The sequence below is a fragment of the Aulonocara sp. 'chitande type north' Nkhata Bay genome, linkage group LG23 (assembly GCF_057382095.1).
Source record: "Aulonocara sp. 'chitande type north' Nkhata Bay isolate Kocher_YH1m ecotype deep benthic linkage group LG23, A_spYH_male_GT1.1, whole genome shotgun sequence".
Lineage (NCBI taxonomy): Eukaryota > Metazoa > Chordata > Actinopteri > Cichliformes > Cichlidae > Aulonocara > Aulonocara sp. 'chitande type north' Nkhata Bay.
In genome coordinates this window covers 13,140,794-13,167,886 of record NC_141365.1, presented here as the reverse complement: position 1 = coordinate 13,167,886, position 27,093 = coordinate 13,140,794, and the positions used below count along the sequence as shown (strand labels likewise).

General features: G+C 45.2%; 1 protein-coding gene across 2 annotated transcripts in view; it reads right to left on the bottom strand.

The window, feature by feature from the left end:
• The window catches only part of ssbp4 (single stranded DNA binding protein 4), an 87,874-nt gene that overhangs the window by 22,766 nt on the left and 38,015 nt on the right, over nucleotides 1-27,093 (bottom strand). For both annotated transcript variants that reach the window (XM_086282347.1, XM_086282346.1), the window contains exon 5: nucleotides 1,670-1,759. In XM_086282347.1, coding sequence (XP_086138473.1) covers nucleotides 1,670-1,759 — 90 coding nt within the window. The remainder of the gene's footprint in view (nucleotides 1-1,669; nucleotides 1,760-27,093) is intronic.

Below are 27,093 nucleotides of genomic sequence, written 5' to 3'. Positions count from 1 at the left end.
ACTCAAACTGTACGTATGGAAACATCAGGTATGCTATAGACAGAGAGTGAGAGGAAATTTGTGCAGCATGCTTACAGCACTGAGCATGTTTAATTATACTCACAAAGGATTAATAAAGTAAAGTATTATTCTTAAAGACGTATTGTAATTTTATTGCATTGCCTGGTCAGCCGAATCCTGTTTGATGTTTAACTCAGGAGAAAGTCTTTAAATGGCTGAGACGCTAGCAAGACTCTTACACATCACAGGGATTTACAAACAAAAATCTCAAAAATAAAACTTTAAAAATAAAATAACAATAAATGCATTAATAAACATCTTTGTTTATTAATTTAAGGAAAATTAATTAAATTTAAAAGAATATATATATATATATATATATATATATATATATATATATATATATATATATATATATATATATATATATATATATATATATATATATATATCAACCAATGTGAGCACGAGGCTGGGATCTGGTGACTGAATATTATATATTCAATATTCTGCTGACAGTTATTGATCTTACATGGTTAGCAGGACAACCCTTCTAGCTAACATTAGCGATTGAAGGAGCTTTGTTATCTTTGGACAGAGAGGACTTTTTCCAAACTCTAACCAATAAAATTCAGCAGCCGGTCGGCAACTCCTTGGCAACCAATGGTCGCTAGGGAAAAACGCTCGGTTACAGACCAGAGGGAAAGGGTTGCTCTCGGCTGCTGCGTTGAAAGCCACCAAAAACAACCTTGTGATTGCTTTGGTGTCTTTGCAGACAGCTCCTTTACGTGACCTACAGACTGCGTGGAAACTGTCAGTAAATGGAGCTGAGTTGGCTGAATGTTGTACTACTCCTTTAAAGGCTCCACTCCACAAGAAGATGTCCAGGGTTTCGCTAAATGACATCAAACTTTTGCAGGGGATGAATGCCCTCTTCCTTCCGTAGGCGTTTCACCTGAATTGCTCATGGTATAATGTGAAAAATCTCATATTTGCTGGTGACTTCTTTCTTACTCAAACAGTCTGCTGTAGAAAAGCTGCTTTAAGCCAATTCAGATTTCCTTTTCTCACCCTCAGCAATTCACAGCATATCTTTGGGGGTACAGTTACTTTAAAACCTCAATTTTGTAAATGTTACGAGTTTAATGTGTGTCACAGTGTCAAATAAGGCTCCTATATGTCCTCATTTGAATATGTGAGAGTGACGGAAACAGAGAAAAGAGTGCGAGTGACCTCGTCAGCCTTTGAGACAGCCCTCAGAGAACAGTGATGACAGGAGGAATTAGTGAAGCAACACAGACCAGAGAAAATAGCCTCCTCTTCACTCTGCTTTTTCCTCCCCTCCCAGCAAACCCAACACCTCCTTCACTTGCAAAGGCATTTCATATTCTGGAAAGCACACGGTAACACAGAAAACTCTACGGGTAGAGTCTAGAGCAGCAGACAGAGCACCAGGAGTTAACATCCCGGGCATATGGACATATGGGATGGACGCAGAGAGACAGAGAAGGGAACACATCTGGACAGGGATTAGGACAGCTAAAGAGGCTAAAAAAAGGAGGAGGAGACAGAGGGATAGGCTTAGCCATGGCTAAGGGAGGGGTGATGGTTGGAGGTGATTGTGGGGGTGGGTGAGGGATGAAGTCAGACGGAAGGTCATTTTTCTTACTTGAAAGAAGCCCGGGGGCATGGGTCCTCCTGGCATGCCATCATTGGGTGGCATGTTGCCCATCACTGGACTGGGAGCAGCAGCCGCGCTCTGAAAGAACAACCACAACAAAACCAAAATAAAAGCCTCTGCATTTCCCTTCAGCGGATTAACACACAGTCACGGGACAATCAACGATCGGCAAGGTGTTAAAACAATCCTGTGTCTGCCGAAATTAATAGAAAGAGATACGCGCTGTTCGGAAATGATTTGCCATCAAACTTTTTTCCTTTTTTTCACCCTGATTGCGCTCTTTCTGGAGCAAATGGAGCAATTACAGATATCTCACGATATCTGACGGAGATATGATTGTCTGGGTGCTGTGATAAACCAATCGATGGACACAAAAACAAAATGCAAATATGGTAATTTAGTGGGAACATTAAGGAAGGAATTCTGTGGGTTTGGAGTAAACTAGTTTCCCCGTTGCGCTATGAATGGACAGCACTTTTTTTCCAATAACTGCTAAAGTAAAAAAAAACAAAAAACAAAAACAGGGCATAAATGTGTCACTTGAATGCATCTATGACTTGTATTGATTTTGGACTGTATTTAATCTTTTCTCTCACAGTAATAATGATGCTAAACATCAGGGAGAAGAGACAGATGTGGCGCTGCCTCAGTCGTGCCGACCATCAGCACATCGTTGGCATGGCCAGGGCAATGCAAGGAGCAATTAAAAAAAGTTGCAATGATTCCTGTGGAAGAAGAACTGAAAAGCTAAGACCGCACAGATACCCCGACATCTAACAAGCAACCCGTCTTAATGTCTTCCAGACACGACCTAGATGCTGTTACTCCAAAGGCTGTGGAGGATGGACGGGTGTACCAAAATAGTCACTGTTGCTTTCTCTTAAAGATGAACACAATCTAACGGCCTTAACTATAACCATGGGTCTTTTGATTAAGCATAACCAATTAAAAGCCTCAATATCTGCTATTGAACATAGATGCAAATCCACATAATTTACAAATGCACATACACAGCGCTCTCCTCCAGCCCTTCCCCCACTGTAACCGGAGCTCCACTCACTTCCCTCCGTGCCTCGCCTGACCTGCACAGCCCAGACACTAACTAGCACGCCCCGGGGCCACGAGGCAGGGCGCGCACAATCGCGCATGCAAAAACTGCAGCGGCAAAAGGGTGTGAATCTGTGGGGCTCTGAAAACAACCGTGACAGAGCACGGATGTGGCATCGACAGAAGTAAGGCAAGAGCCAAAACTGGAAAGAGAAAGGCATAAAGGAGAGAGGGGAGACATTTAAACAGAAAAGGCTGGCAAACAATAGGAAGCGGGCCAAGAGAGGAAGAGCTGGAGAGCTCTCTCAGAGGGTGAGGAGAGGTCAGACAGTGAAGAAGAGCTTAGTACAGATGCTTCTATATTACTCTCAGGTCTATGTGTGAACTGTCAGTTCTTTCCAGCCTCAACAGTAGACAAGCAAGAAGAGGAAGAGGTCAAGAGGATCTTCCAAACCTTAAAATAAAGAATACAGCACACAGATAAAAAATGGACACTCACCCCTCTTATAATAAGTGCTAAGCATCATTTTTCTTCCTTCCACTGTGACCTGGTGGCCTGGGAAGCATGTGAACTCTCCCAATGTTTCTTTTAACGCATAAATGCCAAATAACTCAGGTCTTAAATGAGACTCAGTCTCACAGACATCTGCGACAGGGGGACAAAGTCTTTGGCCCCAAAGAGTCTGTTTAGCCTTCATGTGACAGGACAGAGAAAAGAAGACAAGAAAGCTGGGAGAAAGACCGGGGTAGATATGCAGTTAGCTTTAGTATTAGCTTTAACCCGGTGAACCACACCGATGTCCCGCAGAAACAATCTCAAAATCATTGGCTACAGTCTGTAAACAGTTAATCAGTTTTTTAAAGTACATCTGTATTTGTAAACAGTGATTAGCAGATGGAACAGGAAGTCTTGTGTAGTTGTCCATTGTCCCCAGAGGCTACCACGATGTCCACACAGGAAGCAACGAGCAGCAACTCGGCAACCAGAGACCAGAGCCATTCAGCAGCGACACAAACAGGTGCAAGTAAGGGGAAAACTATTAAACATAAAAACGTGAAATTCTAACTAGTCTTTTTGACCATCAGAGCAAATCAGGATGTGTTGTTTAGGAAGATGCATAAAAAAATGACAGAGTATTGAGTAGTTAAAATATGGAAAGAAAAAGTCCTGTATATGAGCACACACTATTGGTATGTAGCCGAATTTCATAATATTACTTTTTACCGTGAAGGACATGAGAGCCTCGAAGGTCCCCGACCATCACGTGTGGGCGGGGCTTTAGTCAGCAATCGCTTCCCAGGTTGAAAAGGGTCCGACAGGTCAGGTCAGGTCAGGTAATGGGGTTGGCCTAAGCAACAGATTGGGTCCCATAGAAGCATGATTGTGGCAGATGATTTGTGTTGTTTCAGATCTCGAGCCTGTGTGTGTTTGCGTATGAGAGGGTTTGAATGGATCCATTATTAGGTCTGATTATGCTAATAATCACTGCAGGATTAAAACAAAAAAAAAAAAGTGTTTTCTGAATCAAGATGGAGTGTGTGAACTGCGAAAAGAAGTCGCTGCTTGTTACTTGGTTTTGGTGAGGGACTCCTTTGTGCATAATTTGGGCTTCTGTACTTCTAGGAGCCATATTGATGGAGCAACTGAAAAATAAAAATAAGGGCGCGAGACTGTAAAGTGTGCAGTGGTGCGCTTTTTTCTCCTGTTGAACAATGGGCAGCAAAAACAATGGGCTGAATACTGTACATATTGACATACATGCGTCCACACCAACACAAACACACGTGCGCACGGTTAACCAACTGCGGTTTGTCTCAGCGCTTTAACGGCCGTGCGGAGGGAGGGAGGGAGAAAATAGGAAGATGAAATAAGAATGAGAAAAAGGAAAAGAGAAGATAGCTCAATAGACAGCAGGACATCTTAGAGGGAGGAGGAAGAGTGAATGGAAGTGGTGCTGGCATGTAAGTACGTGTGACGAGTGTGTGTGTGTGTGTGTGTGTGTGTGTGTGTGTGTGTGTGTGTGTGTGTGTGTGTGTGTGTGTGTGTGTGGCGAGTGAATGTGTGCGTACGCGCGAGCCTGCCTGCCTCAGCCAGCCAACGAGGCTCCACAGTACTCAGGTGAAGCAGCAGCAAAAGGCCCCTTCTCCTAGTTGCCATGACAACCCCGACCTCAGCTCCTGCTCTCCAGTGCCCATTAAAACCCTCAGGCCGTCAATCATCAGCATGGCCAGGGAGCAGAGAGAGGGAGAGAGGGAGAAAGCGATAGGTGGAGGGAGAGAAAAGCAAAAAGAAAGAGAGAGAAGAGAAAGAGGAGGAAAAGATAGAAAAAGAAACAGACATGGAGTTTAAAGCAGCCTGTGGCTTTTGATAGCTGCTGCCCTTTTTGCCACAGCTATCTCTCTCCTTTTCTTCCCTCCGCACAAACAAACCCGATACACAAAACCTCCACAGTGCTAACTCCTCACCACCGTCCCTCTCCTTCAGCTCTCTCTCCATCCCCACCGAGGCAGCCAATAATCAGCGCCGCATTTCAACGACACGTATTAGGCCCATTGTAGGCTGAAAAAAATTACAAAGCCGCGAGAGGGTAATATTCAGAGAGAATACAGTCACGAAAAAGCTCAGCTGTTCTCTGAGATTAAAGTGGAGCATCTAGGCGAAACAAAGACTCGCAAAGTTACAAGACAAAATATTTTCGGAGATTATAAAACGATAACTTCATCACAAATACCCGCCGATGTCATAAGCAGAAGAGCGATGCTGATGTAAGCGGCGATGCTGTTGCATTAGTCCATTGTGTTGAAGCTGCTGATCCACAAAAGCCATCACCTCGTCCAAATCAGCACACGCTTCTTCATGAATAGGCCAAATTCACTGCAATCGTTCTTCCAAGCTACAATCAAAAAATTTGACTGCGTATTTGGTCATTATTTCAAAAAATGAGCCAAGAATCCAGCTCTTCCACTGAAACAGCGACTCTCAGCAGAAACGTTTACGACCAGTGACGCCTGCAATACGCCACTTTTATAACATTACTTCGTGATCCCGTCTTTCCCAAACACAAGGTTTTCTCTTGGTTCACTTGTAACTAATGAACTTACACGATTGATATGCGACATCTTCATTTCTTAACCCTGCATCCATCCATGCCGCCTCCATGTTTTGCAAATGAGCTAAATGAGTTAAGGATATTCTCTCGTCTCTGCTGATGCGTGACGAGATTCACAGCATCTGAAGTCTTTTTGTGTCTGTGAGGTGCATCTGTTTAACGCTGTAGTTTCACTTGTTGGAAAGACTCTTTCCAAAAGTTAGACGAATAGATTGATATCACTGTCATATCTTTTCTGGTAAATAAGCTAAAGCCAGAAGCCAGTAAGTTCAGCAAACACGGGAGAACAGCACACGAGGCTCAGCTGGAAGAGGAGCATAAATCTTTCCGTGTAACTCTTCAAGCAAGAAAACAAAGGAGCGCATTTCTCAAACTGTAATCCATTCTATAATAACACAGACCGCACTGTGCTTGAGACAAAGGCTAAATAACGAAAATAAACTTCATATTTCAGTTTGTTCTCTTAGCGTTTATAATTGAGACGACTTGAATCTCTCCAACGAGTGATAAGATGATCAGCAGCTGCCATTTTGAGGTGTCCCATGATGTGACATAACCACGGCAATCTTTACCATCGCCGGCTTGCACGAGATGCGAGAGAGGCATTATCGGAGGACGTGCATTTGACAATTTCCTCTAACAGAAGGGGGTCTGCCCTCCTTTGGCCCCTTGTTGTGATCCTCTTTAGTGCCACGGTGGAGGCTGGCTAACCGGCTAGGTCCACAGACAGTGAGTGAGCGGCTCTATCTGCCCAGTGATCAGACCTCAGCTTCCAGGGGGTAATGGATCTGCCGTTATCTGGGTCCAGACAAGCAGGCCAACACACTGCTACCTGCTGGTCACAACAACACTGATACTGACCTGTTAGTATCTGTGTGAGTGTGTCTGAATATCTGTGTGGAAGCCTGTGTTTATTTCCGTTTCCAAGGGTTTAGCCTGACCTGACTGTACTCACGCAGAAACACATGAAACCGCCCAAACCGAGATCCTCTGACCACAAAGTTCACGCATGCAGCCACACACGGAGTAACAGAGTCCAGTCCAAGCTCGTGTTTCCCAAAACAGGGCATCGCTTTATTTTTCATTCTTTGTCTGCTGAACAAAAAAGCATAAACTGCTGAAGAGCAGGTGAGATGAAGTTGTTAATGTAAACAACGAAGACAGAGCGAAGCCTTGTGATTCGGTTATGGCTGACGTTCACGTAAAGTTACACAGAGATGTGTTTGCACACGCGTGTCTCACGCCAGACTGAGCGCTCTGTTATGTGTCTATGTATTTAGTTCCTGTTGGTTTCATGTGGCCCGTGTGCAAACCAAACCAGGAATTACTTTTCACAACCCTGCTGACTGTCACTGCGATCGCCGTCTCCTCCCATCTCTCCCATTTGTCCTTCTGTCACGGCCCTCCTTCTCCTCCCCTTAGCTTCAAGTGCTCCAATAACTGTCAGTGAAGTCAACTCTATAAAGATTAGCAGCGAGGCAGCTCGGTGTGAGCGGTGCTGCCGGCGGACAGACGGCTCCGATCGATGGAAGACAGAGAACTGCCGGGTCGCTCTGCCAGGAACCCTGCTCCAAACCCTGCCACATGGAAATCCCCTCAATGGCTGGGTCTGCTCTGTGTGCAGACACACACACACACACACACACACACACACACACACACACACACACACACACACACACACACACCAGGTATGCAGAAAAATCTGCATGGTAAGTATGCACAGGGGTGTTCTTGCACACAAACACACACATATGCTGTTGCCTTCCCATAGCTCTGGCAGCTGTTATGTCAATCAGGTGAATTAATTACCGGTAAACAAATCTGCTTGGGATCCCCCCGCAGTACACACACACACACACAAACAAACACACACACACACATCCCTCCTCCTCGCACTATTCCTGTCTCTGAACCATCTCCTCCCAATATTAGGGCCCCAGACGCCCGGAGCAGCCTCCCAGCTACCCAGTTATTGCTCTGAGCTGGAAGCCCAGAGGGAAAGCTCTGTGAGAGGGGACGCCGCCCGGATCTCCCCACGCAGCCCCGGAGCACACACCTAAACTCCCACTACACCTCTCAGGATAACCAATCAACCCATGGCAATCCACACACTACCTGTCAGGGAAGAAAACAAATTACTGTGGACACACACACGCAGACACAGTGAGATGAAACAAACAAATGCAGAAACACAAACTATTCTCCTCGTCAACTGCTGCCTCTTGTAAACATCATATTGATGCGGTGGCTCTCTGTGGATGGCAGCTGACAGAGTGAAGAGGAGGGAACACCACGTGACCGACAAACAGCCTGAAATAAGGAAAGCCAAGCAAACAAAAACAGAAATTTTGTTTGATGTTTATACGTAAATCGGGAGGAATTAGCATTTTCTGGATCAATGTATTACTAAAGTTTTACTTTAGCTTTGGTCCTTGACAGTCTTAATAATAAAAACAAAGAGAACAAGGCGCCATCACCAAAAACACAAGAAGTCGGACAATCGGGGAGGATTTAAGAGGATTTAGTCTTATCTGCATTAAGGAACAAAGGCGCACAGCAACAGCCTGGTTCAACTTTCGCCAGATGACCTTTACTGTGTGGATACACGTTTTTTGTGGACGATCACTTTTATGGCTTTATGTCCAAAATAAGTGGTTCTGTTGAGGATCCGGTTAACCTAATATTTGCCTCCAGTCTGACCATCTGACCAATCAAATCAGGTTGACTGACGTCACCGCTGTCAGTGTGAAGGAAGAGGATTTTGCCGACCTCAAAAGGAGGAGGAAGAAGAAGCTGCCATCTTGTATCTTATTTTAAAAAAAAGAAGGAAAAGTAAATGTATCTCTTTGATATATCACAATGTTAATATTTTTTAAAGGGGTAACGTAACAACCAACCGTGACCAAATGTATCTTTTTCTCTCTTTGTGATTAAGACTGTAGTTAGTACAAAACAAGCGATCTAAAAATGCTGCACTGGGCTCGCAGAAATCTCATGAAAACAACAATAAAAGTAATATAATAAACAAAACATGTTGAAAATGACTCGCAGCATACTTTATGAAGTCTTTAACTCAACGCTAAAGCTAAACTCTGAGTGAAATGTGACACAAACACGGGTAAACTAAGTAAAACACATATTTACGGAGACTAATTTAGTTCCTGGCCTCCTGACATACACTTGTGTACCTTCACACGCCTTTACCGGCGCTCGGCAGTTAATGACCAAAGCTTGGCGATGGCCCGCTGCTCTCTTGGTGACCCTTTCTGACACCGGTCCCCCCTGCTGGCACTTCTCTTTAATTACACACACAAACATGTGTGCAGACACACAAACACACACTGATATTCAGCTCCTGCCTCCCACTCCGCCCGTGGCCTTTCACTCCCTCATTAGACAGTTGGTGTTGGGTGGAAAGCCACGACAGAACCAGAGGACAGGGTGCCGCGATGACGCTTGTCGGCGAGCACGCGCATACACACTTTAAGCAAAGGATGAGGAGTTACACGTGCACAAAGCTAAATGCCTAATTGAAGATTATTAATGCTGCTAATTAGGGAATAATAGAACGCTCGGAGCTCAGAAACAAAACCTAATAGACAGAGAAAGAAAGGTGTGTGAGTATTTGTCAGAGATAGGAGAAAAGGTTTTATCATGCATCCTTCCACCCTCTGAAGTATGTCTGGATATTTCCTGAGGTGAGATGCTCAGGTGTGCAGGTCAGACAGGGCTGCAGATCATCCCCGGAAAGAGCCAGACCCGAAGATATGTGTCGCATTTATGGCTCTCTCTCAGTGTTTGCAAAAAATGTAAATAAATGTTTGTCATTTATTTACATTTTACAGCTCAGTTCCACATCTACAGCGTGTCAGGCGCCGCGCGTCCTTGTCTTTCATCAGCTGACCTTTAACACCAAGATTCAACAGTTACACGGCGAGCAATCCCTCATAAAGGAGGCGCAGACATCTCATCCTCTCTACACCAAGAATGCAATGCAGCCAAAAGCCATGTTGCTTTTTTGCCAAGCAGGCGAGGTGCTCCCTATTTTCAGCTACAAAACCTCAACCTCTGCCATGGCTTTCATTATCACTTTTTCCTCTGCCATCTCCAAGCAAAAAAACAAAAAACAAAAACCAGAACACCACAGCAGAAAATCAACAGGTTCACAGCCGCTGTCTGGGCTGTGCAGAATGTAATTCTGGGAAATGCTGAGATGAAGCTGGTAACACAAAAAATTACAGAATATAAATTATAAAGGAAGGAATGACCCAAACTTCTGTTGGGCAGATGAATAAAAGCATCAGTGGATTTTACCTTCATGCACTAAAACACAGGCTAAATGTGCACACGCATGCAGACACATGTAGGGTATTCATATCTTGTGGGGACATCTAATTGACATTATGCTTTCCATAGCCCCTAACCCTGAAAAATTAAATACCTAACCATAACCAATTGTAACCCTGACACTAAAGCCACATTTTGAGTCTCAAAAAATGCCTTCAAACATGTGGCATAAGGCCTGATCTTTAAAAATAAAAAAAGATGAAATGAAACTAGACTGGGCACAGAAGAAGACAATACGTGAGATTATTGTTCTCGCTGATGTTAGCGCCTAAGGAAGCAGAAGCATCCTACTCAGAAACACTGGAAAAAGCTGCTGGACCACAGTGCCACCGTTTGTCCCAGTCCACCAAAACAATCATATTTTAATAGGACAGACTCCGTGTTCGGCTGTATGGGAATCAAATCTGCAGGGATTTTTTTTTTTTAAGTGCAAAAGAGGCGATAAAATCTACTGGAACGAGGCGACAACCGGCAATCCCTTACTTGAAAATTGAAAATAAAATATCAGATGCTTTTATTAAAGAATTACTTACCTGTAAAAAGTAAAAAAAAAAAAAAAAAAAAAAAAAGAAGACATGTGGGACACGTGTTGTTTAAAGGTTTAAAGATCCCGTCCATTCATTTTGGTGAATTTTATCAAACCCACAGACTCGCTTTCACAATTGCCACTGTTGGAATCTGTTGCAGCTCCAACTTTGCCAGGATTTAATAATATAACATAACACTTTATCAGCCAGACCTCCTACGGGACTATTAAAAATGAAAAGAGTCTCTGGCAACCTTGTTAGCAATATCTACCTCCTCCTTATTCTTTGGCATTCTTTCATATTCTCATGCTCACTTCTTCCTTTCTCTCTCGCTCTGCTTTTTTCCTCATGTTGTGCTCACACAACTGGATTTTATTTCTGCAGAGCCGAGAAGGTGCAAGATGAAAAGGAGAAGGAAGTGGTGGTACCGTATACCGTCAACATAAAAAATATATGGAGAGAGGGAGAGCAGCCAAGGAGTTCCAGTTGGGCTGTACACATTCCAGAGCGCCTAAAGCAATGTGGCGAACCTCAAAGCTGAAGTCAGACGTCTGCACATCGCAGTAGTTAAACAATTACCATTGCTATAATGCGTAATGTGCTGCTGATAGAGAAAATTCGATGAATTACACCAAAGTTTTTACTGTCTTCTACTGTAACAGCCTGCAGATTTGTCTCACAGCCCAAATGCGATCCCGTCTGCTGAGCTGAGGTTGTGTCTGACGATTATGTTTAGCAACCAAAAGAAACACACCACACATTTAAAAAGATCTCACACCAGCCTAATCCACTCACCCCGTTTCTATTTTAATGTGTGTGTGTGTGTGTGTGTGTGTGTGTGTGTGTTGTGTGTGTGTGCGTGCGTAGGCCCTGGCAGGAAGACACGCTCGCGAAGGAGCAGTCCTCCTGAGTGCCAGACGCTGGGATGGGGGGTTGGGTATGCGAGACACACACAGTCAGAAACACACACACACACACACACACACACACACACACACACACACACACACACACACACACACACACACACACAGGATTTTGGTGCCCACAAGTATAGTAAACTTCCACTTCTTGGTCCCCACAAAGATATGAATATAGCTCACAGAAACACACACACACAGTGAGAAACACACACACAGCACGCGCTACCAATTTTGTATCCCAGAGGCACCACCACATAGGGAGCATCCACCTCATAAGTCACAACTAATGATTCAAGTATTTTGATAAATTTAGAAATTCACAAGAAGCCTGATAAGAAATTGGAGGCATGTCATCTCTTCCCTCACACTAAGGATGGATTTTAAGAATGACTTAAACCAAACACACAGACGGGTTAAGCGGTCGGGAAAGCCATCACTGACACGTGTTTTTATTTTCTTGTTTTCAGATCTTTAAGATCTGATCATTCGCTGTATTCCCTTCACACGTTATTCATGCAGTGGTAAATCTGCTGATCCCAGAATCTCGACACAGTTACATTCATCCTCTCTCCTCTTTTAAAAGAGCCTATATTCAACTTTAGCCTGATCAGCTGACTTGGTCCAGGTGCGGGGAGTTAATCAGGTTAGCGTCTTGTAACCCAGTGGCCTTGTGGACCCAGAAGCTGAACACCACCTAACCTTGTCTCCAGCCAGACAGGAGGAGGAGGAGGAGGAGGTGAGGGGAGAGAGCAAAGCACATTCCCAAGACAATGGACAGTCTGTGGAACTCCTGAAACTCTTGAGGACCCTGAGGCATGTGGAGGAGAGGCAGAGAGGGAAAATGAAGGAAGAAAGGCAGAAAGAAAAGAAGGAAAGTTGTTAGAGAAAAGAATAAACAGGTAGAAAAATAAGAGCGAAGGTAAAAGAGAAGAACTGCTGCCACAGGGAAGCGATAAGGAGAAAATTGGATGGGGTGGTGGGTGTTTCAGTAACAGGAGAAAAAGAGCTTGACAGCTGCTTTAGCTGACCCATGAGCAGTTTCAGTTCAGTACATGTGTTTCAACTGTAAACTTGTGCTTGTTCATCACATAGCATCACACAAACCAGCAGCTCCACTGGAAAAAAAAAAATCCCTGATGAAAAATCCAGAATTTTACCTGGAAACGGTTAAGCCCCGAGATCCCGACGCATGTCACTTCATAATCGAATTGCTACTCTTAAACACACCATGTTTGCCGTTTCAGACAGTAACTTGGTTACTTCTGGCTGTGTCCCTTTCAGGAGAGGTCGTCTAAAGCATTAGAGAATCTCTTTAGCTGTTATTAGGACTACAAGAAATGGAGATTTGCTGACAGCAACGATATTTCCTGTTTGCGAAAAGCCAGTCAAACTGACTGCAAAGTCATGTGCAAAAATCCAAAACTAACACTATAACTGCTTTCGCAAATTAACGATATTGCAACAATTGTATCCAGAAACTGTCGCCTGTCGTGTGCAGACGTTTCAGATGCGAAATGCTTTGCGAGGTATCAGCTTGGAGTCTCACCTGGGTAGAAGACACTGGAGGAAGGACACGAGACGAGATCCTCCAAACACTTATGTGCTCGAACGGACAGACTTTATACTCGGAAGCTGTCGTTGTAAAGACTGTTTAGACTCCAGTCTGACTGCTTTGACCTTTTTTTTCTTAAGTGTAGCTCTACTGGGTAACGTTCGGGGCATCAGTGTGCTATGATGAGCTTATCAGCACTCGTATATCTGGTTATGTTTGCACCACGCTTGTAAACCATAGGGTTAAATTAGAGCTGTACATTAAGGTGTTATTCTGTTACCCACTGATGCTGATGTGCACCAACAGCACCACCTGTGAGCTGCTGTGGATTTGGTTGATTTGGTGATTGTAAAAACAACATAAATGATGTCAAAGAAAGATTCAGTGGTCTACGCATCGGAAACAAAGCCGGCACAAACCTGCACTGCTGCGTCGGTGAATGAAGAATTAAATCAGTAAGGACTGACCAAGCAACACTATACGTCCAGTACTCGCTGGTGCTGTCAGCTGATGAAATCGGGCACAACTTGCTTTAGTTTAAAGCCAGCTTTACCCTTATCTGAACCCCTCTCTGACCAAGGAATGCACACAGAGCAAGAGCATAAGCACATTCACGATGGATGCTGCTAACAAACCTGCCCGTTTCTTCCCTGCCTGCCATCACACCTTCAAATGCCCGGCTCCCTGCCTGTCCCTCAGAGATATACTGGAAGATAAACAGCCTTGGTAGGACCTCCTGACCTCTGGACCACCAGTCGACAGGTTCCCAAGAGTTCAGCGGGGTCTGACATACAATGAGGACTGACATTAATGTCCTCTATTTGCATTCTTGCTTCCAGGAACTATTTCGGTAGCCAGGCAGCGTGGCTCAGAGACAGCGGTGTCAGGGAGGTGCTCATTCGGGGATGATTTAAGCCTCCGTTTCAGTGACACCAGCCTTTCATCCTCCACAAGAGACAAGCCAGAGAGCGCAGAGCTGCTGGTTCCCATCCAGCTATTCAGAGGTCAAAGAGCCAGCACATCCCGGGTCGGCCTTGCAGTGTCATTAGGATGGAGGCCGACAAATATTTACTGCGAAGGAGTCACGGAGAGGACCGGATGAAGAAGAAGAAGAGGAGGTAAAGATTTCCAGAGAGCGCCACACTTTCTCTTGACACAAGCACACATGTAGGCAGGCGAACTCTCACCAGCATCACCATCAATAAATAAACAGAGGCTGACAGAAATATCCCCAGCATAGTCTCAGCACAGCACAGAGAGAGGACAACAGGCACGCACACACGCACGCACGCACGCACGCACGCACGCACGCGCGCGCACACACACACACACACACACACACACACAGAGTGAGACGTGAAGATAAAGGCTGGGAGAGATGGCAACAGAGAGACGAGAACAAGAAGGGAGAAACAGAGCGAATAAAAGGGAAGCAAAGAGAGGAGAAGAAAATTGAGAGATTTAAAGAACGAGAAAGAAGTTCTTTGTGTTTGCTTCAGGTCTCCAGTCAGTACAAAGGATTAATGGCCGAGGTGAAACATGCTTACTGTTTCATTCCTGTTTGCAGGAAGGGTGGGGGTGGTGGGGATTTTTTTCCTTTTACCCCCTAAACACCCAGCATCCCTCTCTGCCCCCCCGCCCCATCTAACTCAGACTATTTCTTCCCCACCCTTCACCTTCACCTCTACATCCCAGACAGAGAGACTACACCAGTCACGCACACACACACACACACACACACACACACACACACACACACACACACACACACACACACACACACACACACGCCACCCCCCATCTGAGCCCCTCCGTCACTCCGCCTCAACTTCTGGTTCTGATTTAGCAACAACCTCCTCTACTTCTCTTCAGTACAGCTTAATGTGTGTGAGCGTGCCTGTGCGTGTGTGTGTGAGTGTGAGAGAGAGAGTAAATTCTGTCTCCTGCGATGGATACACCAACACATGTGCAAACACAGCCTGAGACATTTATGCCCCCTTGTGTGTATGGTTTTAAAATCACACACGCACACGCACACACACGCACACCATGCAGCAGCCGAGATCATATGCATGGAGACACATGCTCCCCCTCTTCAATGATTAGTCTAAATATGCCAGTGATCACAGAACGACAGGAAGACCCAGTACACAGAGAGCCACACACACACACACACACACACACACACACACACACACACACACACACACACACACACACACACACTTTTTCCGTTGCCGTTTCCCCTCCGAGCAGTGCCAGCAGGCTGCCAAGCTGCACATAAACACGGTGCATTGCATTCACCACCTTTCTGCAGGTAAAGCACACATCAGCAGCTCTCTCTCAGGCGGAACCTTCGGCTTTGTAGCGTTAATGCTTTTACCATCAAACTGCAGAAACATCAGCGACAATGACTGCACAAATTACAAGAATATTTCATATTCTAAGTGCTTGGAAAGGGGGAAAAAATGTGTTTTCACGTTGAGGTTAGCTTGTTAGCATTGCCTACATAATTCTGCAGCCTCTCAGACGTAACATCTGTGACGTGTTTGGCTGTGTCCATCTCACTGAAAGGTCAGAAAACTTCCTTCTCCTTCCTGTTTTCTGTCCACCTCTCGCCTCTTCTCTCTGGTAATCTCTAAAGTTTGCTCTGTCACTGCTGACCGGCCATCCACAGAGATGCAGTCTGCAGTTCATCTTCTAAATATAGCCAAACATTTTCAGTATATCCTGGAAGAGCTCCCACCACAAGGACCATTTATAATATTTGGATTTTCAACCCACATGCGAACATGTTCATCAGTCAATCAGCGTCCTTCATCATTTCTCGAAATAAAAAACACCAAAAAACAAAGTTAATGATTAAACAGTTGTGTGCATATGGCAAACAAACTGTTGAGCAATAAATGGAAACGATGTTTGGTACAGTGGTGACATCAGACAGCCAGTCAGAGCAGAGTATGTAAATTATGTGGCTGACACAACATACCCACAGAGCTACAAGCTTCACGAGAGGCGAGAAGCAACCAGCTCCTGCGTATCTGCGTCTCCAGTTTTCATGTGTAAACACGTTTTTTACGTTCAATAAAAGCAAATCTAGAGAAAAAAAAGCATTTTTTGCTCCCTGTAGTCTCACAGTAAAACATTAAGAAACTCCACGAAGCCTTGAGGGTCTGCAAGGGTCTCACACACACACCCTCCTGCGCCTCCTCCCCTCTCCCCTCTCCCCGCCCTCTGCTCCCCTTTCTCCCTCTTTGCAAACCAGCACATGAACCTGAACAGGGGCACGCACGGCCCCACGAGGAGTAATGGGGTCGTTCGCCTTCCTTATCTCCTCACCCCCATAATATCCCTCCCGCCTTCTCCTTCTACCCCTCGCTTAACTTACTCCTGCTTCTCTTTCTCGCGCTCTCTCCTTCCTCCTCCCCCCTCCCCCCAACAGCCCTCAGCCAATGGCGTCTGGGTGTCAGGCAGCTCGGAGAAGCTGTTGTCATGGTGACGGGGCTCCTGTCTGTGCTCTGTCCCTCAGGCATCCCAGATCCAGAAAGCAGCATCGTGTTTACATGAGGAGAGGAGAGGATGAGGATGAGGAGTCGATGGAGGAGGGAAAGAAAAATGCTCCACTTTGACCAGATTTTGTTCTGATGTGTCTTTGGGTTTGGAGGCCTCGGCTTGATGTGTGTGCGTGCGTGTATGTGTTATAGCCCTGCAGACACCCAGGCATCTCACACCCCTATTCCTGGCACCTCCACCCAATCTCTGACCTTTCCTGGACTCAAGCATTTGGCCACACACACACACACACACGCACACACACACACACACACACACAGACACACACAATTGCAGCTTTATATATGCACATGCTAACCAACAACACGCACACACACATTCATGCAAGATCATGTAACCAGCCCAAAACACTTGCACCTGGTGTGGCCAAAAATAAGGTCCCCCAGGCCGCCATGTCGCAGGGTGCCGTATCGTTGACAGCAGCTCAGAGGGTCTGTCTTAACCACTGTGCCAAACACACACACACACACACACACACACACACACACACACACACACACACACACACACACACACACGAATCATAGTCTAGATCATTTACCTCCAGGGGGCATCTGTTGCTGATTGGTCAGTGCCATCGTCTGTGCCCTCGCCATGACACTCGCAGTATGGGGTGGCTCGGTTTTTCTATATTTTAAAGCTGAGCAGTGCTTGTGTGGACGCAGAGCTATTCCAATAGAGCAGGTGTCGAGCAGCACTTCAGGCCCTCCCTGCTGTATCTGTATCTACGGTGGCCTATTGCTCCTTCCTCTACACACTTGACTTTCTTCTTTTTCTGCACAGAACAATCCAGCATGTTAATTGCAAGGTAAACAACCGAAGAGGAGCGTCACCCCCACAGGAACGCTTTTCCTCTCCTCCCTCCCTCCTGTTCCTTCCTCTCGTCTTTTCTGAGGCAAGTTTGGTTAAGCCCCCCTTCAAAATCAGAATCTGGACAAGCACCAGTTGGAAGCTAATCCGGCTCGCCAACCGGACCCCTCCTCCGAAACACCGCAGCGGGGGAGGACTGATGAAAGGAACGCTGATATGAGGGACATGAAAGGCATTGTAGAGGCAAACAGAGCCACAGACACAGCTTGCCTCAGACCCCTGCGCTGCGTTCAGCTCTGTACAACAAGCTATTTAGGACATTAAAACAGCTCAGCATTGTCAGTCCTTTCCATGTTCCAAGGCTGCGTCTAGCGTTCTTTTAGGTGGACGCCATCCAATGCCGAGGTTATGACACAAAATGTCAAAACAATGTTTGCTCTGTGCTCCAGCAACTATTAACAAAAAATGTTGCTTTTCTCTGAACTGGAACATTAGATTTCACTTAAAGTTAGTGCACTTCTATTTGTTTCAACTGGAGGAAAAAGTCCAAATGAAGAAAAGTCTCGAGGATACGAAATAAGTGGAAGTAGAGAAAGGTGAGAAACTAAAGTGAAGGTGTTGGGCCAAAACATGCTTCAATCCACCTTGGCATCGACTCTACACGTCTATGAAATGCTATTGGGGAGCTCCACCGTCATTCTTCAGTGTTTTGATACGAGCGCTTCCCAGCTCGCTGGTCCAACGTCTCCTGTATAGCCGCGGTGATGATTCGGATAGTTTTTATCCTCATTAAATCGTTCTGTGACCACTCGTGCTCTATAAATTGGGGCACTGTTATCCTGGAAGAGTTCAATGGCTCGTCATAGGATAATGGCGATCACTCAGAACAACTCTGTTCTGATGTGCAGTGACCTCTGAGGGACACGGGGACCCAAATCATCATGTCCGTAGGGTTATTCAGCGTAATCTCTTCATAAACTGAACTACAGCCTTTACCTGCAGCTGCTGGAAGCACCTGCATACCCATCTGAATCATTTTTAAATTCACAATCTCCAAGAAAGATGCTCGATTTGGCCTTTGAATGAACAAAAAATAGGACAGGACTAGGGATGGGTACCGGTATCCGGTGCCATGATGGCACCGGTTCTGACATAAACGGTAGTAACCATACCGAAAAGCAGCGCACATTTCGGTGCTTTATTTCGGTGCTTTTTTTTCCTGAGCTGTGATACACTTTAGATTCTAGCCAATCATTTTATGTTTCCGAGGATAGTAGGCGGGTCCAGGTACGTACGTTCTTTTAGAGCAGAGCTACAGATTAAAAATGCCCTAGGCAAAGCGGTCAAAAGTCTGGCTGTACTTCACAGCAAAAGATGCAAACTCAGCACCCTGCAACAAGTGCTTTAAGCTGATACTGTGATACTGTCAAAGGAAGTAACACCTCAAATCTGATGAAACACCTGGCGACGCATAGCGTTCTTTTTAAAGCCGAGAAATGCGCCGTATTTGATAGCTTGCTGCGAGACCTCACACCGAGCACATCTACTGCGGGTGGGTTGCCTGTTATCGGACCCGGAGTTAGCAACATCCCCCAAAAACCCGAAGAATAGAGTCCTGGCCCCTAGCCCTGCCAGTGTAGCAGAAATGATGACGGATGATGATGGCAGCAGCAGCCGTTCTTCTCTGCGTGAGTAGCTTAATGTTGTTCGTGTGTAATTTACGTTGAGTAGGCTCACCACGTTATTACATTAATGCATGTAAGGTGAACTAGCAAACATCATCATAGCTACATGCGGCTGTCTTCTTGTTTGATGGCAGATACTCGCTTCACCCTGGCCAAAAAGGCTAAAATGACCAAAGAAAAAGTGGAAAACAGTTAAACATGAAAGGTTTTTGGACAAAGTTTGTGTTTTTTCCATTGTTTAAGCACTGCTTCCAGCCAAGAGTGATACCATATATGCCCCATAGCTGCAGAAAAGGCTAACATTGTTATCTTTTTACAAAAAAAACAGCTGAACATGAGAGGTTTTTGGACCAATTTTGTGTTCTCCATTCTTTAAGCACCGGTTTGAGCACCGTTTAAGCACCGGCACCATTTCAAAAGTGCCGGTTTGGCACCGGTATCGGATAAAACCGAAACGATACCCATCCCTAGACAGGACAATAGGGAACAGTGAGATGATGATAAAATCCAAGCAATACCAGCGCTGGGTTAGAACAAGGCTCAGGTTCTGGTAAAGTTAACCCAATAAAGCAGAAAGTACTAGAAAGTTTAAGGTCTCCATTAACAAAAACTAAAAGTGTTTCAAGCACTATTAGTGCATTAATGATATAATATTTTATTAGACTGCCATTAATATGAAAAGCCTGATAAGCAATTTCCTTAAAGTTTTTTTTAATTGAACCACCTCTGACTTCATGTGCCCATCCTCCTCCCTCTCCCATCGAAGTGAGCACCCCTGCCGTTAATTGCCATATTATCCTGGCTCTTCATGTCCAAATTTCAAGAGTTAGTTAAAAATAGCGATAGGAAACAAACATGTGAGGCTGTCGGTCGACAAAGACAGAATCTGGCGCAGTACTTGGTGAACCGATAAATTTGGCGTTAACTGGGGATGAAAGCCACATGAGTCTGAATGACTTTGACGAGATGGAGTAAAACGAGATTTGATGTTTTCAGAATAAAGGACAAAAAAAAACACACCAAGGACACGTTTGGATTTTGTCTTTGAAACACAGAACAGACTAATTGTCTGTTAATATCTGAGGAGTATCTATTCATAGACAAGACACACACACACACACACACACACACAACCACTTGATGACAGATGGAAAGAAATTAGAGGCAAAGTAGCATTAATATTCCATCTCTTAATAACAACCAAAGCCCTTCCCCCACCTCTGGCACCAAACACACACACACACACACACACACACACACACACACACACACACACACACTAACCATCAGCGCCATCCTGGAGAGCATTTTATCTCAAACTGGATAAAGTCTCTGAGTTTACCAGCTCTCATCCTCCACCTTCTTCCTCATTTTATTCCCTCCCTGTTGCCCCGGTACCCCAACCCCCTCCCCCGTCTACTACCTGGTCTCCACCCTCTCTGCTGGACCCCTGAGTCTGAATACCCCCACCCACCACCCAGCCCCATTGCCCTCTAGCCCTGGAGCCTCACAGAAAAGTAGAGAGCAATCCCTTGGTGGGTCAGCCAGATTAAACTGCTACTGTAATCCGCTTGGCTTTCACCTCCTTGTCCTGAGCTGAAGAGTGCGATGGATGGGTGGATGGATGGATGGATGGATGGATGGATGGATGGATGGATGGATGGATGGATGAAAGAAAAATGTGGAGGGGAAATCTAAGACGTAAAAGAAGGGGAGGGCTGGGTTGGGCTGGGGGGGAAGCAGCTAAATGACAACAAGGGCACGGAGAGGGAAAAACAAGGAGCAGAAGAAAGAGAGAAAATGGGAAAAAGAGAGGAAGGCAGAGAGAGGGGCTGTGCAAGGCTGAATTAAAGGACTATGAAAAGGAAGAAGCGAATAATGAATCTCATAAAGGAAAGATATTAAGGACGAATGAGAGTCAAATAAACTGTGCTGTGAGAGGGGCCGATGAAGGACAGTGGGGTAATCCTTGTGGCGGAGCAAATAAAACGAAGCAAACGGGAAACCGCGCCGAAGTACGCCCTCGTGATGGTGTAATGATGAAATTTGTTTTGTGTAAAATTTGTAGGAAATGACACAGTTCCCCTCGTGGCCAATTAAGACCAAATCCTTCCCGTCGTTTTTTCTCTCTGACCCGGAGTGGTTGCGCCCCCGCGTTCCAGCCAAACACTGTAATAATGAAAATGTGGGAGTCGTGTGGTAAAACGTGCCATCGCTTCACGTTCGGTTCAGATCTCATCACAAGTCAAACAAGCAGGACAAAATGAGCCTGTGAGGTTGGGAGGGTTGCGTTGGTGACTTGTAAAAGATTCATCAATGACGCCAATTCATCAGTCGGCATATCGACAAAACACCGTGGCTCCTTATGTTAACTCCTTCTTCTAGATGCACGAGATGCAGCGGCCATTTTTTAAAAATGCATTTGGATTTCAACCCTGCAACACAAATATTAAAATATAATAGAATATTCTCAGCCAGTCAGGAGCAAAGAAAACACTGATTTATAATTACCGTACACACCGATGAATATGAATAACTTAGTAAGTTAAAAGCTGTATACGTTTGGATGTTGGGTCCAAAAACAAAGCATTCAGCCATCTTTTTCTCTTTCAAACCACTGAGGGCAGAGTTAAAGGAGGACCAGAAAATACAAGAACAACTGCAATGAGTAATCTGAAACACTGATGATCATCTCAATGAGCATCTCAGCCCTGTTAATCAAGTTAAACCACAATTATAACTCCGATGCAAATAAGATAAACAAGTCAATTTGTGTACATGACAGTTTCAATAATGAGCGCAGTGCCAGCCTCCAGCTAGAGTCCAATTCCACGTAAATGCAGTTGATCTCAAGACGCAAGGGTAAAGCTTGAATGCAAACGCAGTCCGGACTTCAGCCTGAATGTACAAAAAAAAAAAAAAAAAAAAAAAAGATTAGAAGGACTTGATTCTTACACTTTATATTTTATAGTAATGTGCTTTTTGGGGAAATGCTCGGCCACAACACTAAAAACTCAGTGGGGTGAGTAACGTGGACGATCTCTGTACAATAAAACATCCGTCTGGATGTCACTTCTGTATGTACCACCACAAAAACACCGAAAGAAACATCAGAAAAACATCACAGATCTTCAAAACCAACAACTCCCCGACTGGTTATCGACCCATTCAACCTACCAAAATGATCCACTGGCAGATAACCAGGTAACCCAAGACACACCCACAGATCCTGATGAATCCCTTGAAGGGCTGAGAGGGATGTACAGAATATTTGTCAGGAGGTTTTTACCAAGCAGTTTAACAAAATCAGTCACTCTGACATTTGCTCACATCCCAGAAATCAAGACAAGCTCTGTACTCTTCAGGTGACTGAATTTATGTTTAAATTCCGTCACCTGCTACCAGGTACCCTACCACCTGGCTCTGAATCGCGCCACACCGAGCTCCTCCGAGGAGACATTCACCGTTACTGTCCTGTGTGTGTGGGATTGTGTCCGCTGAGTATACGGTTAAAGTGTAGAAAAGAAATAGAGTTAACAGGTATTCCTGTCCCACGCACCCCAACTGACCCCCCAGTTAATGACCCCAGAGAGGGAGGGAACAAGGGAGACGGGGAGAAAGAGAGGGAGAGGCAGGAAGAGGGAGGATATCCTGCGAGGAAAGGCTGTGATATATGAGCAGGCCACTTCAAACAAGCAGGGGGGAGGGGGACACTCCTTCTCCAATAAAACCAGGGGAGGTAGAAGGAGAAGAAAAGAGGCAGACAGAAAGACAAGAGATTTAAAGAGAGGGGTACAGTAGTAAAGAGTTGGAGGGAAGTCGTGCCAGATGAGCCTGAGTGGAAAGACGTGAATGAGGGTGGGGATGCCCCAGCAATAAAAGCACAATTAAACCCTAAAAAGGAGCCATAAAGCTAAAGATTCTTTAATGTTGGAATGAGGCCTGGGAGAATGACAAAGCAGCCTCCTGGCTAGTGATTTACATGCATTAGGATTAGTTTAGTTACTGCAGGTCAGTGTAGTATTAATGTATATTAGGTACTATTCAAAAATCCAGCAAACATGGGGGATTTAAACCGCCGTAGCTGGGAAAATGTTTGAGAAAGGCTTTTAGAATGACATAGTATGTTACCAAAAAGTTTACTTTGAAGGTTTTTCTACTTATTCTAAAAGAAATTACACAAGTCACACACATGTAAATAAACTTGGACACACACACACACACACATACAACATGTCATACAGCAGGTGATTAATGAATTCAGGAAGGGGCTCTCGGGAAGAGGAAGTCCAGTCTGGGTCAGGCTTCATCTACACATCCATCCATAGGCACCATCTGCATGCACTCAGAGATCACACTCTCTGAAGCCCCTCATAACCCTCCCCCCAAACACACACACGGTCTCATACTCATTTCAACATGTGAAAGTGCTCCTCTCGTGCCGTTTACCGCCTAATGTCTTTCCCGTGACGTCGGAAAGCAGCGGCGTGAGAAAGAGAGGCGGAGGGGGAGGGGCAGCGTCAAGGTGAGCCGAGCGAGTCGGGCACGCTGGCAAGGAGAGCTCGCCACAGTTTGAGGCTCGGCGTGCCATTGTGGGCCAGCGTGAGGCTGTTTTTGACAGCAGCCATTATGGCAAATAATTGAACAGCAAATGAAGACAAATTATATGATTGCGGAGCACGTCCCAGCAGTCAATCCACTATCTAGGTGGTTCCCATTCAAAGCCATTGATCAGCTTTATAACCTAAGTAGCTGGCCAGGAAACTAAATGGTGGCGATCAATGCTATTTAACAGATTATTGACTGCTGACTGGTTGCCTGGGATCAAAACAGAGAGGAGGGGGTGAAAAAATAAGTAAATAGAGGAACGGAATGAAAACACATGAAATTGGAATCGGTTCCTTTGCTTCAGTGATGATAAATGGGAAAGAAAAATACTGAGACAGCAGAGAGAGGGGAGCAGGAGCGAGGTCGCTCTTTTGGTGTGTGTGGCTGAATGTGCATGATCATGTGCATTTAATGAAGAAAGCAAGTAAAGAAGCCAGAAAAAAAGGAAATAAGAAAGAACGCCCAGACTGCATACTGTCGCTCTTTAAAGGTGGTCTCAAGCATCATTTGTGGTTGGAGGTGGCCCGCGTTCACGAGTCTGGCATTTCCCATGACGGCTGCAAACCCGAAAACTCGTGCTCGAGGAGAAACCGGCTACGAAAGGAGAAACCTGCCCGAAAATCAGCCGGCACTTTCTACTCGTCTTTGTTCAGCTGATCCTTGATGGAGCTTTCAAGCGGCGCAGACGTACCGCAATTACATCCTTTTGACCGCGCGCTCCTTCATGTGTTTCCACTGTCTCCGTTTACGGTACGTGAGCCAGACTCGAGCCGGCGCTCGGCTTATCGGGCCTCTGGCTGGTGAGACAGCTTCACGTCTCTGTCGGCGTAAAGTGGCTTCAGCCAAAGCCGAGAGAGAAGCTGAGCAGGGGAAACCTGCACCTACATCTATGTGTGGGGGTAAGGACGTCCGACAGCCCCAAATCACTGTACTGTTTAATACACACAGCAGTGTGTTACCATGGTGACTGGGCCCAGCTCTGGGGCCTGACTCATATTTGTGTGTATGTGTGTGTCGTGTGCACTGTACTGCCTGCACTGGAGGATATACAGGCATGTAAATCTGACTGAACCTCAGGTTTGGCTCGGCTTTATTTGTGATTGTCGTCCAACACTTTCATCTTTGCAACATTTCCTGCAATTTACTTGAAAATAAAAAACAGACTTGAGCTGCGAAGGGAGGAAAATAATTTTTTTTTTTTTTTTAAAGAAGCCAAAAAGTGTCCGAGCCTCAGTGAATCACTGTCTGCGTGCGAGTGTGGATGCAGACTTAAATATGGCTTCAGCAGTGGATATAGTGTGTGTGTGTGTGTGTGTGTCTCCCAGCTTGCTTCTGCTTGTGCATGTGTGTGTGCCTTTGTGCGTACTCACTCCCCTTGCCTTTTCTCAGTTCAGCAGAACCTCATTAATTCAGCAGGAATGGAAATCATTTCTGCATGGAGTGCACAGGAGACAGAAAGAGATGGAGAGGAAGACGCATGGAAGGGTGGGGTGGTGGGGTGGCGGGCCACAATGAACACTCACATTTCTTCATTTTTCTTTGCTGAAAATCATCCAGTTTCGGGAAATCATTTCCAGATTAATAGCATAATAAATTAATGGTATTACTCATGACGAGAATCCAACATTTACAGTATTTTAATACTATCTAATCGCAATTAAATGACGCTCTGATTTACTCATTTGTTCATAACAACTCCTGGGAAATAACACTTATGTCTAATCTCTGCCTTTATGTATTTAGATTTAAATCTCATAAGATTTATACAGTGTGTCAGACTGGACAAACAACCAAATATAGCAAATGTCCAGATGGATACATTAATAAAAAGGTAATCTTCCTTATGTAGCAACAGATCAGAGCAGAGCCTCCTCCGTCCCTCCCTCTCTCCATCCTGCAGCCCGCCACCAGACAATATGGAACAGACAGTAATCTGGCCATGCACTGAGGAGATTACAGCATCCACAGAGCAGTTCAGCACAGAAGAGAGCAACTCTGGCGACGGTCCACGCCGTGAGGACACGAAGCAGGAATCCACAGTATAGTTTATCCAAGCAAACTGAAGTGGCCCAGCTATTCAAAGAAACTCCTCTCTCTTTCTCCCTCACGCTCACAAGGCAGTGGCTGGTCCCACACACTCCTTCAATGAAAGCGGACCTTTTCAGTGTGCAACAGAGTGCAGTGCAGTGGATCTCTGGCCCAAATGTCACTTTTTACACTAAAGATCTGATGTGGTGTAAAGAAAAAGAAACGAGAAAGAGCAGAGAGGACGCACACGAGGAGTAACACGTGTGCGCTTCCCTGTGCAACTCTTGGTCTTTTCACAAGCACGCGTGGCTCCGTGAGCACGAGCTAAAGCTCGAACAGGTCCGAGCATCCAGTCAATAGTGAAACAGATGTGCTGCCCTATTTATCCACTGAACTTAATCATGGGAGATATAAATAACTGATCTGAAGGCTTAGATCCAGACAGCTCAACGGAGGTTGGAAGTTCACACGTCGCTGTTGTTGCTAAGTACACGATGTGGATTTTTGGATTTTCCGGCTCTCTCGGAAGAATTAACCCCAAACGGCAGCAGGGGCAGGGTTTGCTCTGATTTCAGGGGAACAACATCAAACATATGCCCAAACAGACACACTAATAATAATGGTCTATGTTTACTATAAAAATTGCAGACATTTTCTAATAACAAACTCCTTATGTTTTCCTGCTGGAGACAGTCAGTTCTTTCTGAAAGGGACTCTATGCCACAAATAAGCACTTTTAGGTCCTCTTTTTTTAAGGCTACCTTTAAACCAGCTCTCGTCTGATTGGCTGCCCCTCGTAAAACAGGGAACTGAACAGCAGGTGAGTGTCTGCAGTGACATCCAGAGCCATGCGGCTGAGATGATTACCAAGGGAACTCTGCTCTTTCTGACATCACACAGAGCCAAGCCTGTATAGGCTCTGTACGATAACTGTAGATATATTTCAGGAAATATGGAAAAAAACAAAAAAAACAAAACGCATAACAGATTATTTAAACTAACAAACAGTTAACAGATAAATACGTCACAAAAAAAACAGCCTCACAGTGCAGCAAAGACGGCCTCTGTCCTTAAACCCAAACGCCGCTGAGCTTCTTCAGTGTGTCGCTGTTAAGCAGCCAAAGCTGTTTTTAGAAGTGGAATCGCAGTGACATCGCTACGTAAAAGAGTGAGGTGGAGCAAGTACTACAACATTCGAC